The sequence below is a fragment of the Squalius cephalus genome (assembly GCF_949319135.1).
Source record: "Squalius cephalus genome assembly, chromosome: 25".
Classification (NCBI taxonomy): domain Eukaryota; kingdom Metazoa; phylum Chordata; class Actinopteri; order Cypriniformes; family Leuciscidae; genus Squalius; species Squalius cephalus.
Genome location: NC_137146.1, coordinates 6,271,496 through 6,284,854, shown reverse-complemented (window position 1 = coordinate 6,284,854; position 13,359 = coordinate 6,271,496). Strand labels below are relative to the sequence as shown.

Genomic DNA, 13,359 nt, shown 5'->3' with positions numbered 1-13,359 from the left:
AAAATGTGCGGCAGTTTTTTCCCCAGGATAAAAGGTGGAAACTAGATCATTTCTCTGTGTGAATTAATATTCTGTGCACACTATGGACCAGTAAACTATTCATAAACAACTAGGTAGGTGACTGGCACAGATTGGGCTGCATTATGGATGTGGCAGAACACTGTTTATTTGAATGTTTTGTCAAAGAAACCCAATCACTTTTAGACGTTATAATATAAATGATAACGTCTAAAAGTTTCACATAAACAAGTATTGTTTACTGTTTCACCTATTTAATGTTCTCAGAACATATTTTGTTAAAAAAATAATAATAATCTACTAACACTCTACACAGGCTTTTGCTCAATGACTTTTAATCTAGGCCGACTTGTGTTTTGGTGCTTTTTAGCAGATGTATGAAGTCAGTTCTCCTCAAGTTTGCACGGGTGTCCTAGCAGAGTAACCATGTGTAGTTCATCACATTAAATATGAACATGGCCCAATAACGTTGGTTAAAGTGTCACATAAAATGTCACAAGATTTTGGTGTGTGTGTGTGTGTGTATGTCCTGATAAATCCAACATTATTGGGACAAAATGTCCCCGCAAAGATGGCAATATCTGAATCCTTGTCCTTGTGGGGACATTTTTTGGTCCCCATGAGGAAAACAGCTTATAATTAATATTAAGTGAGTTGATTTTTTAGTTTGTTTTGTTTTTAAGTTTTCTGTGATGGGTTTAGGAGTAGGGTTAGTGTAAGGATAGAATATACAGTTTGTACAGTATAAAAATCATTATGTCTATGGAAAGTCCCTATAAAGCATGAAAACACAAAGTGTGAGTGTGTGAATTCAAATTTTATATCTGATGCAATAACATTCCTTAATTTTAGCATGTGCCTTAGGAGTCTAAATAGTTTCTGGGTTCACTGTATCTGATCTGTTAAACAAGTTCTTAATATTGCTCATAAAAACATCAAGTCTTATACTCTTATTTTTATTTGTCTTACTTTATGTTTAGGAATTCAATCTTGTGTCCACAAGTCCTTCAGTGACTTTCCATGCAGACTTTGCACATTCTGAGTGGGATTTGACACATCCTGACAGGAGCAGGCGCTGAGCACATCTGGAGCAGACGAGTGTGAAGTGTCCCGCTCCAGGGCACAAGAGCAGCTCCCCTCTTTCGCTTCATAGTGTGATGCTTCCCATGACATCACTTAGAGTCTGTCTTAAACTTTCATGAATCTCAGAGCTGAATAAAATGCTGCGGTACAGTGCTGGAAAATGTTTTAAATGGCTGTATTGGCACTTTAATGCATCTCCTTCTCCCACACGAGTGCCCTCGCAGAAAACAAGACATATTCACCTAGAATATATATTTTAAGAGATTTGTGCCGTATGCGAAGGAAACAAAAGCCTAGAATAATCAAGTAGTGTTCGATGGGTTTTCTTCGTGATGGTACACGTTCGCAACGCAACATGAATATTTGAGCAGCCTGCAACTGCTAATTTAATCATTCAACATCTGTTACAATTACTCTGGCTTCCACATCAAGACATGAATGTGGAGTGTTATTGTTAGAAGAAAGCTTTAGAACAAAGAATATATTTTATATATATTCAAAGAGACTGCACATGCCCAGACAGTGTTTTAGCAAGGAAAGTTTCAGACATGCTTTCAAAAAAATCAATGTAATTTCTAATGATTCAAAATTCAAGTGAGCTTTAGAAATAACCAAACACATATTTAGTGACTCCAATGCTTATTGCTCACTAGAACAGTCATAACATAAAAAAATGCAAGTATTGTGTAAATATCATCTTTGTAAATATCATCAGCTTAATGCAAATTAAATACAATTAATATCAATGTTATTTTAATTGAATAAAATATTTCATTTAAATGCATGTTTTTATATATAAAGAAAGAAATGAATCCATTTAAATAAATGTAATATAAATGAAATGAATAAAATTGTGTCTGAAGGTGTCAATAAGAAATTGAGAAATTAATAATCAATTGTTTTTGACCGCACACAGGATTGTGGGATATCATAGTCAGTGAAGGATACATTTATGCTGCTTTTAAAAAGGTGTCTAAAGATGGGATGTTATGGAAAACTACAGTAGCTTTCGGATAGTGATTTCTCTGACTTAATTGAAATACACTTACAGTATGCATTTTTTGTAGAGTATTGAATCTTCAGAGGGAATACTGAACATTGTTGGATGAAAATTTCATATTCTTAACAATAACTTGCAGCTTTTATGTGTGAACTCCATCCGTCACGTGTTGATCTCTGCAGAATGGTGGTGGTGGCTGAATGTGACATTGTGTGCTTGGGCTGCTTTTGGACGGAGTTTGTTACAGGCTGTCTGTGGGTGGGTTACGCAGACCCTCGAGAGGCTGTCGGTTGGTCACAGGGTCCAGACCATGACTAATCCAAACCCCACCAGGCTGACCAGATGGGGCCTTCAGAATGCCTAAAAACAAGAGCAGGACAACATTTCAGAGGAGGCAACAACAGACACAGAACAATGACAGTGGCGTTGTTACGTAATACTGGCCGTGCCGTTTTATGAGTGTTTATGGAAAATGTAGATATTACAAATGAAAGATATACATATCATAACATTAGAGAGAGGTGTGTGTGTGATATAAATACCAGATATCTTCCTAATAAACATCAGCACTGGATCCCTTCAGAGAGCGAGTGTGTTTGAATGAGAGAGAGAGTCCGTGTTGCCAGGTTCTGTTTTCCAGAACATTCACAGGAGCCTCAGAGGGTCGGAGAGTGGAGATTAAATTAGGGTCTAAGTGGGGACAGCTGCCTGCTGAAACCAAGGACATTTAGGTCCGTTCCTGAGGGTGAGCCGTCCAGTACGCGGTCCAAAACGGCTCCAGCATGAGGATTCTTGCACTGGTACCAACTGGGGTTAAATTGGGTACATCATAATAAAAACGACCAGAGCCAGATGGGTTTTGGCACTAGAGGAACAATATACGGGTTGCGCTAAATGGGACAAATCTGAATCAAATTGTGTGTGCTTGTGTGGAATCACACTTCTAAGTGTTGGTGTGTCTTTTGCAGAGACCAATGCGGGTTTTAATGAGCACGCAGTCTGTTTCTGATTTGCGGAGTAAAAAAAGAAATCTCTGTTCTAAAAGAAACGTTTCTGTCATCTTTCTCTTGACGCCATGGATCATTAACATCTCTAATACAGTTAGAGTCTTATTAGCTGCTAAAGACTTCAAAAATAATGAAAGCATGTACGAATTCAGGAAGCAGACGAAAGATGAAGTTCTGAGATGCTTTCTCTCTGGGTAAGAGTGAAGACAAAACAGGCAGATTTTCAAAACAATATTTGTTATAGTGCTTCTCATTGCATCGGGGCAGATGATCAGACGAGCCTGAGGAGACCACTGATGGCAAATGATGAAATGACATGCAAAAAAGCAGCTGGGACCATGCTAATGCATAACATTTCCATAACATTCCAGCAACGTTCAAGTAACAATAACTATAGAGTGCAAAAACTCCAGTAAACATCTAGGCTGTGTCCAGCTTTTTTGTATGAAGACACTTATCACCGAACAAATATTTGGTGCTCATTTCAAAGTAAAAATGGACATTTATAAAAACACGCACTCTTTCCAGATTCTATTTTTATTTTCTACATCAACCCGACCACAAAAGTTGATCTTTTCTTTCATTTAAATGTGGACAAAAACACATTCTGGTCTCATGAGGAGCCAAATATGGCCCTAACATCGCAACATTCAGGGTTGCTTCGCGAGAAGATGCCAGACGGTTTTGGGAAGAAGCCCAGCGTGAGATGTGCCAGAAGAACCTAATCTGGACTGGGCAACAACAGCAAGGGACTGCAGGAGACTGTAAAGGACAACGGCGGTCCAATGTGTGCCTCCACAGGGCCAAAAGAGAGGGTACGACCCATTTAACCCATGCCAAAGACTTCACCCGTGCCAAATCACTTTATACCACATCTACCTTCTTACCAGATCCGATTTAAGCAATCGTGTTGAGACTGAGTCAGAGATGTGGACAGGGTGAGGCTTGGAGAGGGTTCACCCTGATGGACATACTTGGCACGATTCCGACATAAATCACAGTCACATCAACATTTCTGGCACGATGCATCCTCACCACTGACACACACACACACACACTTCCCCCATCCCCTCCCACTAGTCCCTGGACTATAGCATTGGCTTGGTACAAGAGTGAAATTAAAATCACTTAACAGTGTGGATCAGCGGCACTGAGCAGATCATCAAGTCTTTGTTTTCAAGCATGGCACAAGTTCATATTTTACATCAAAGGCATATTTTGTTTTGGCTTGTATGCAGTTGCATGTAACAGCAATTCTAATGAGAAAAGAGAACTTTAGAACTATTGATGCCCCAGTGAAGTTCTTCGGTGAAAAATCTTGATATAAATTTATTTCAATAAATATAAATGATAGAAGATTAGATTAGACCCGTGAACTTACAGAGGTTTGGAGAATGGATGGGTAGAACTATTTATTTGATGATAAAGAGATAAGGCTGAACTGTGTAATTTTCAAACGAAACATAAAACTGCAAGTTGCTTAGGCGGAGGAATATTTTTTGGTAATAACGTTAGATGTGCTTCGGCTGCGCTGTTCTGCGCTGATGAATCTGATGAAATCGCATAGGTAGGCTACTTATTTTGAATAAGTAATTACTTCACGACCGCTTAAAAAAAGTATGCTCCGTATATAGTAGGCCTATGAATGTGTGTAGTTGTCATTATCATGTGACCTACCAGCGTCAGTTACGTCGCTTCATTGCCATTCACAAATCCTCTCCCGTGGCCTCATGGGATGGTAAAGTGTTCATCGTATGTACACTTCAGAATCTCCTCGGAAGAAGTATCCGGGTACTTTTTGCCTACTTGGACATAGACCTACTTCTTTGTCACAAAGAAGAACTTCTTTGTTTTTCACCTATTAGGGAAGTATGTGATTTCGGATGCAGCCACAGTTTGAGGCGTGTACACATGGCTTCAGGTGATTTCTCCTGCAAAATACGATGTCCGCACACCTTTCACCGCATCTGACAGGGCTATAGTAGCCGGAACGTCTTCTTTATTTACGGACATGACGGAAACACGTGTGCACTTACCGCAAAATCCTTCCCGACAGCTTCAGAATATCATGAATAGCCATAGCGAGTCAAACACGGTTTGGAATATGGACTTTTATGTAGGCCTATATTATATTTTATTTATTAAACATTTGAAATAAGCTATATGTTTATAAGATATGATATTATTTGTTTGAGTAGTGTAGGCAGTTTTATAACATGTAGCCTATCTAGTTCTTTATACAGAAATTGATAGAAATATTTGTGCATAATTCACAAAAATAGGCAATTTTAAGCAAAAGTTCTTGCTGCATGCAGCTGTCCTTCTCTGAAAAATTGATGTTATTCATTTTTAAAAACTATTATGAATTATGCATATGCCATACTGTCAAATCATAAACACTGTGGCTGTCGTACACACGGGTATCTTTGTGTGTCAACTCTGTTTGATTATTTTAAAACTATTTTATCATATTAAAAAAAAATTAAACAGAGGGATTATTTTAGATTAGAAATAACATTTTGTTGACGGTCGGTAATACTTTCCATATCAAATCCTTGTACTGGAGATTAGCTTCGAGTATGCCCATCAACAGACGTTTAGAACTCTCAAAAGACCATCTTTAGCAGAGCTACTGATCTTAATACTGTGTGTGTGTGTGTGTGTGTGTGTTCGTGTGCATGCCACTTGACGTGTGAACATCCATGCCTTCATTTGCTGCCTGTTCCTGGTATCACACTGTCCTTAAAAGCTGATAATGTGTTAATGAAATCACTGGCAGACAGCTCTTGTGAGCCGAATGTTCCAGTCCTCCACTGTGAGTCTGCAGGGTATAAAGCAGGTCTGTCAGGGGAGTGTGTGTCTGGCCCAGCCATTGCTTTGTGTTGTCATTGTTTGCTCTTTGCTCTTTTATAATGTTACAGGTCCTTTCGCCCAGTCCTTCTCAGAGTGTGCATGCTAAATTTTTTATGCGGGATGGGCCTGTCCCCTTTTCTTTCTGCAGCACAATGATTTATTGCCCAAAAAGACCAGAGAACTAATTAACAGAGTAATTAATTAATATGAATTTGCATATTTGCATTTGCAATTAGTGCAGTCAAGTGATTAGTCTGAAATGGGGAAGTTTGACTCATCAGATGTTGGTGTGTGTGTTGAACCGGAAAGCTCGTCACCAGCTGAGGCATTTTTGGAGGGGGACAGAAGGGACTGTGTGTGTGCGTGTGTGTGTGTGTGTTCTAAACAACAACATCCAAGGGTACCCGCCAATCATGCGTGACTGAGCCATCACTGTCAGCAAACTGCATCTGTATGCTGTGTTCATTATGTTTTTGTTATGCTGATAAGTGCAGATCAACCTGGCCGTCCCAACGAAAAACACAGCAGCCTCTATTTCACCAAGATCCCTCATGACTAACAATGCATCAGGGATTGTGTCTGATAGGTGGCTTGCTGTTAACAGGACCAGTGAAATCTGTCAAATTCTGGTTAAAGGGTTTAAAGAGCCAATTAATCTTACACAGGAGCAGAAATGTGTTGTGTGTCATTTGTGAGGTGCTGCTTTTTGTGTTGTCCATCTGAGAGGGATAAATGCTCATGGGGGGCTTTTAAAGAGCTTCTGATTTGAATTATAAATGTGTGTGTGCATGTGAATGAGTGAGGGAGAGCGCGAGTAGGCCAGGCACGGGTTCAATAGCAGCAGGAGCTTTCACTGATAATGGAATGCATGAGTGTCAGGACTTAATGTGGGAGGAGCCAAAGCTCTGGACAAATGCTACAAGAAACAGCCAGATGCCAGAGATGGCCAGACCCAAAGTCTGTGTGTGAATGTGTATGGCTGAATCTGGCAATAAACTGGTCAAGAACATGTTTAGGTCACATTATGAATCAAAACATAAAAATAAGAAAATATAGTTTTAAGGATGGAAATGATTTTTCATGATGGAAATGAAAATGATTTTACATTATTTTCATGACAATTAAGCATATTTTTCTTTCAGTTATCATATGATGCAAAAAATAATTCTCGTTACCAAAAATAACTATAGAAAATTATTATTAAACTTATATTTAATGTATATTTATATGTATGGTGTGCATATATTTATAATGTTACAAAATATTTATTATTTCAAATAAATGCTGTTCTTTCGAACTTTATGTTCATCAAAGAATTTCCACAAAAATATTAAGCAGCCCAACTGTTCTCAACATTCAAATCTTCATATTTGAATGATTTCTGAAGGATCATGTGACACTGAAGACTGGAGGAATGATGCTGAAAATTCAGCTTTGATCACAGGAATAAATTACATTTTAAAATATATTCAAAAATTTTATTATGTTATTTTAAATTGTAATAATATTTCAAAATATTACTGTATTTGAGCATTGAATGCATAAGAGACATATGCACAATATTGAATGCAATATTATGTAACATATGTATAAATTATGGTTGTATTTGTTGTATGGCACTTAATTTATACTAATTTAAATAAAAATATTACATGTAGTGCAATACAAATTTTGTTATAACCATATTACAATAATGAGAATGACCAAAAAGAAAAAAAAACATCCGGATACACTGCATAATTTGAGGGAAGCGTCACAATGTCACAATCCGAATAATAATAACAAAATAATGCTCCCTAAAATAAGCAACATTTTCTTTATGCACAGTTTAACTTCATGGAGTGAAACGTGACCTGGACCTGTTTTCGTTAGATTCATTCGCATTCTGAGTGGTGTGAATGTGGATGTCTGTGTTTGTGTGTGAGGTAGGTGGGAGGGATGGTGTGAGTGTGTGTGCGTGTGAAAGAGAGAGAGTGTAAACAAAAAAAACAAGATTTACGTTCATTTGTAGAAGAAATAAGAACGAAAAAAGCTGCTTAAAATCTCAGAATCCCTGTTGACTGGCTATATTTATTCACTGTCAGACAGTGAATTTAATTGATCTCGACTTAATTATTTGATTTACTTGGTCAAAGCATGATGTTTTCACTTTATTCAAGTGAACGTCACTGCAGAAAATGGCCTGTACGATGATGACAGACAGTAGGTTCAGTAATTTAGCAAACGCCCTTGAAGAGACTGACCAAGCAAACAAGAGCCATCAATCATCCAGTTCCTGCTGTCATTCCCCAGCATTCCTTTTCCATGTTTACAGAATATACCTGATATATATCGCAAACTAGTTTTGTCTCTATTTAGATTTAAACCACTTATAGGTGTGTTTGCGTGAAAATCGATAACAGCAAAGACTAAGAAATGTCTTTCCCTGACCGTATCACACCATTCCTATTTATCCATGGCATCAAATTCTAATGGTGGATGCTGGTGGTCGCTCCTTGTTTGAGGCTGCTTTGTGGCTTTGCAGTGGTACGCAGCTCGAGGCACACGCCAGATGATCAGGGGAGGAATACAGGTCCCCCGGGAGCCAGTCACGTGACCAACCCGTGCCACGTGACGTCAGCGGCAGATGGCATGGGTACCAGCTCTGGCAGTTGGCATCAGTGTCATTTCTCTTAGCGCGAGACAAGGAGAACAGTGGGGAGGTGAGAAAAACGCACGAGCTGTTCACCTGCTAAAACGCCACGCGGAAAAAAAGTTCAAAATAGGAAATATGAAAACTGACATCTAAAACCATCATATTCCAGGTAAGCACGACAGTTCGAGGGTAAGGATTGACATCCGTGCCGTACGACTAGGTCTTCCATTTTAACCAGATTTTAATGGCTTATATCCGTAAATGCACGAATCTCATGCGATATCGCACATGAATACAAGTTTATATATTTCATTCCTGTTGCATTGTTTGTTGCAGCTGTGTTTGTGTCAATGTACATTGATTTGATTAGAGGATCAGGATCACTCATATGGAATTCTGTCAATTATTTGTTATGTTAGCGCACCATTGTATTTATTGAGCACCTGGTAATGTTTAGGCTGTTGTTTTTAAATCGCTGCTGATTGATTCAGAAGATCTATTATCTTCTCATCATCCCCAGTAAGAGCACAATGCTGACTCTTCCATTTGAGGATCCTGTCATAATGGACACCCAATTCGGGGCAAACTTTCCACGGGACTGCGTGGGTGAAATGAAGGTCAATAAACAAGAGCCGTTTAAAAAGGAGGAGACGCTCTCCCACGCTATGGAGGACGAGGATTCGGAGAAAGACGAGGACGAAAGGGAGGACGGACAGGACGAGAACGGTCTGCCTCGGAGGAGAGGGCCTCGGAAAAAGAAAATGACCAAAGCTAGGGTGGACCGGGTCAAGTTGAGGCGCGCGGAGGCCAACACTAGGGAGAGGAACCGAATGCACGGCCTGAACAACGCCCTGGACAGCCTGCGCAAGGTGGTGCCCTGCTACTCCAAAACCCAGAAACTGTCGAAAATCGAAACCCTGCGGCTGGCCAAGAACTACATCTGGGCGCTTTCCGAGATCCTGAGCACTGGGAAGAGGCCTGACCTCTTGACCTTCGTTCAGACCTTGTGCAAAGGGCTCTCGCAACCCACCACCAACTTAGTGGCCGGATGTCTGCAGCTGAACGCGAGGAACTTCATCCCGGATCAGATCAGCAGCGAGCCGTCTTTCTCCGGTAGGTCGCAGTACGAGTCTGTGTACGGGACCTACCACAGTCCGGGTGTGGTGACACCCTCTGGAGCCTCCGTAGATCCTGTCAAACCCTTCAGGCCGTTCAACTACTGCAGCTCCTATGAGACTTTCTACGAAAGCGTCTCGCCGGAATGCGGAAGCCCTCAGTTCGACGGTCCTATAAGCCCTCCTATTAACTTTAACGGGATCTTTTCCCTCAAGCAAGAAGAGCCGTTCGAATACGGCAAGAGCTGCCACTACGGCACGCGCTATTGCGCGGTCCCGCCGCGCTCCTCCATCAGCCAGAGCGCGAGAGGCGCGTCAGATCTGCATTTCCCCTATGACGTTCATCTCCGCGGCCAGTTTTACCCCGTGCAAGACGAATTAAACACTTTTCATAATTAATGACAGAAAGTCCAATGTAAGTGAAAAGGACCGAAAATGCTGGACTTTCAATCGCACATGTATTATTTATAAAGTCCTTCTCTGATTTGGGACAATCGGATGTTTTATTATTTATCATTTTTGATTAAATGAAAGATGTGCTTACAGTGTTCCTAAATGAATTGTTGTTTTTTAACTGTTCTACAAAATGTGTGGTCTGATGGGAAAACAATCCTCTAACAATAATGTGTTTTACGCTGATGATATTTAAGTGTCACGTTTGTGTGCATTTTAATTGAATGGCCTGTATGAGTATTAATAGATCTAAAAATCTGTTAGCCTACTAAGGTCTCTTGCCCCGAAAGGCATCATTTAATTATAAGTTCATTCAAATATTTGCGATGAACATTCAGTAAAATATGAGAGCAATAATTGCTAAGGGTGCTGCTATGCAATATAATTCTCGATCTGGCTCTTTATTTATACACATAAATTTGTCTAAACAGTTTTCACACGAAGTTCAAAATATTATAGTGTTAACAAGACTAAATATCTCATCATTTTGTAATGCATACATGTGTTCATTCGTTTATGAAAAGTAACATGAAAAACTAACAACATGCATTTTATTTATTTCCTTTGAATAAAACTTTCGTTATTACTTTAGAAAATTTCGTGATGTTTTACACAGGGCACATGTTAATATGTCGATAAATAAATTGAATCAACCATTGCCTATTATTATTATGTAGGCTATACGCTAAGATCACCAGGAAGAGGCAATTATTGAATCAATTTACTTTGAAGATGACGATATATTTAAAAATATATATGGATGTAATTCTGAAAAACGAAATAATTATGGTATGTTATTAATTTGTTTGTTTCACTGATTTCAATTTGTGTAATTTAACTTTATAAATGTGGGCAATTGATTTTTGAGCATCATCTTAATTTCCAAATATAAATCGCATTTGTCTACGCATAATTTTCAGAAGGATGATAAAGGAAAATCACAATACACGATGATGTAATTATGCAACAGATTGTTTGGCAATTCTGTCTTTTCTGTAATGCAGAGTCGTCGATAAATTGGTGATATTGCGTAGCCTACAATCTCGGAACAATCACTGTAAGCAAATGCATTTGAAGCATGTAAAATCTCTAATGGAAATGTCTGTGTGCTTTCTAGTGAACTCATGTCACAGGAAAACCTGCCTTAATATATTTGTCACGCATCATTCATGCAATGTCATGGACGTCTACAGTGGTGGATTCGTGCATTTGGACTTTTCTCACCAAACGGGATTTTTTATTTTAATTATTTTGTGTGAAAATGACTGAATGAACTGAAACTGGTCTTTGTACACTGTCAAGCTGTTTTGTACAGTAAAATAAAGTTTAATTAAATACAGTTCTCTGTTGAAAACACTGTTGAATAAATAGACTACGACAGGATATCTGAAATCAAATGCAAATAATAAAAAATTAAATGCACAGGCATATCTAAATAAAAAAAAATCGAATAGATAGCCTATCTAAACCTCGCTGTGTCGCAAGAAAAAAAGGACTAAGAAAAAACGAAACCAACATTATACAATGTCGCATTTCGTTTTAGCAATTATACACCATAATGGACAAAAATAAACAACGCTTTAAAGATAATATAGGTAGACCATTGTGTTAGCTACAAATTTAAAGTACAAATAGGCCTAGGAGGTCATAAAATGTCTGTGAAAAGCAGAGGACAAAGGAATTTAATTTATGATAGGCCTACCTGCCAAAACCACGCAATCTTTCTCTTGCTTTAGTTTATGCCTTTGCGACGCATTAGTCAATGTTAATTGTAAAATGAGATGTTCTTGAGATGTTATTCAGCACTGGGTTTAGGAGAGTAAAGGTTGTCTGGGTTGGATCTCTCAGTAGAGAGCTGGACGCGGGCCAAACAGCGACAGACTGCGGATCAGGATCCCGAAATCAGCGATTCCCCCGCGAATGTGCATTGTCATAATTTCACCCCACAGTCAAAAGTGGGTAGTGAGTTCGATTCCCGACTATAATGCGTGATAATGAGTGAATGCAATGTGAACCGCTTTCGGATAAAATGCCGAGCCAAATGCATAAGTCAGTCATCAATCTTTCTATGCAATTTAAGTTCGCTTTATAGCCTATTTAGTAGGCCTAGATAAATCTCACAAGACTTTTTTTCTGGTAGTGGGCTAATTGATTCTTTTCCACGCTTTCAACGAAAAATAGACAGTAATCTGCGTTAACATTTAATTAGCCATCACGATGTCTTAAAACAATTAATGCTTTTGACAGGTGCAAAAATCCAACCTGCACATTCCCCGATTGTGTGCGATGAGATTGTTGATGTGCTGTGGGGATGTCGAGGTGTCAGAAAAACCCCACAGTGGCGATATTTCAGAGAGGCAGAACATATGTTGCCCCAGAGACAAAGCTGTCAGGATCGAACAGCTGAAAAATGAGCAGCAACACTTCTCGATGCCTCTATAAGGGCCGGTGGAAAGTTCTCACCATTGCTTTCTTTTAGATCGGGGTTTATTTTTAGTTCAAAATGTAATGTGTGATCACTGACAGTGTCTCGCATGTATGCCTTATTCCAACAGTACTTTTATTATTAGACTTCAATAAATATGTTTTATTCCTAATCAAAACTTTTTCTTTCAATTTTTTTCAGTTATTAGTTGACACTTTGGATAGTTCTTTCTCCATTTAAAATAGTGGGACATACACTAAATGGGGTAATTTGTCACAATGCATCTGTGAAACCGACTTCATAAGAATAAAGTTTAAAATATACAATTTAAAGTAAAAAAAACAAAAGTGGAATTCCAATATTAAAATTATGAAACAGAACTATTTGTGAAACAGCAAAAACATGGAAACAGATACTGTATTTAACACTATATAGTTTTAACAAATGACATTTTTTATATAATTTGCACTATCAACAACTTTTCCCAACCAATTGCCTATTAAAATATGCAATTATATGATAATGAAAAAAAGTCATAGTAAGGTGACTTTGAATTAAGACGCATGTATGTTGTATATATATAAACCCTGTGGCTGGTCAAGAACTACATCTGGGCGCTTTCCGAGATCCTGAGCACTGGGAAGAGGCCTGACCTCTTGACCTTCGTTCAGACCCTGTCTAAAGGGCTCTCGCAACCCACCACCAACTTAGTGGACATATGTCTGCAGCTGAACGCTAGGAACTTCATCCCGGATCAGATCAAGTCTTTC

The 13,359-nt window shown here is 38.8% G+C and overlaps 1 protein-coding gene across 2 annotated transcripts; it reads left to right on the top strand.

Annotated features, from left to right (window-relative positions):
- Positions 1 to 5,150: 5,150 nt before the first annotated feature.
- On the top strand, positions 5,151 to 11,481 carry neurod6a (neuronal differentiation 6a). Of its 2 annotated transcripts, none has more exons than XM_079863629.1 (3): positions 5,151 to 5,203; positions 8,486 to 8,765; positions 9,117 to 11,481. In XM_079863629.1, exon 3 carries the CDS (start codon positions 9,127 to 9,129, stop codon positions 10,108 to 10,110), a length of 984 nt encoding a protein of 327 aa, XP_079719755.1. In that variant the 5' UTR covers positions 5,151 to 5,203; positions 8,486 to 8,765; positions 9,117 to 9,126; the 3' UTR covers positions 10,111 to 11,481. The 2 variants fall into 2 exon arrangements, with proteins under 2 accessions (XP_079719755.1, XP_079719756.1); XM_079863630.1 differs by having other exon boundaries at positions 8,486 to 8,663; positions 9,117 to 11,475.
- Positions 11,482 to 13,359: the final 1,878 nt, after the last annotated feature.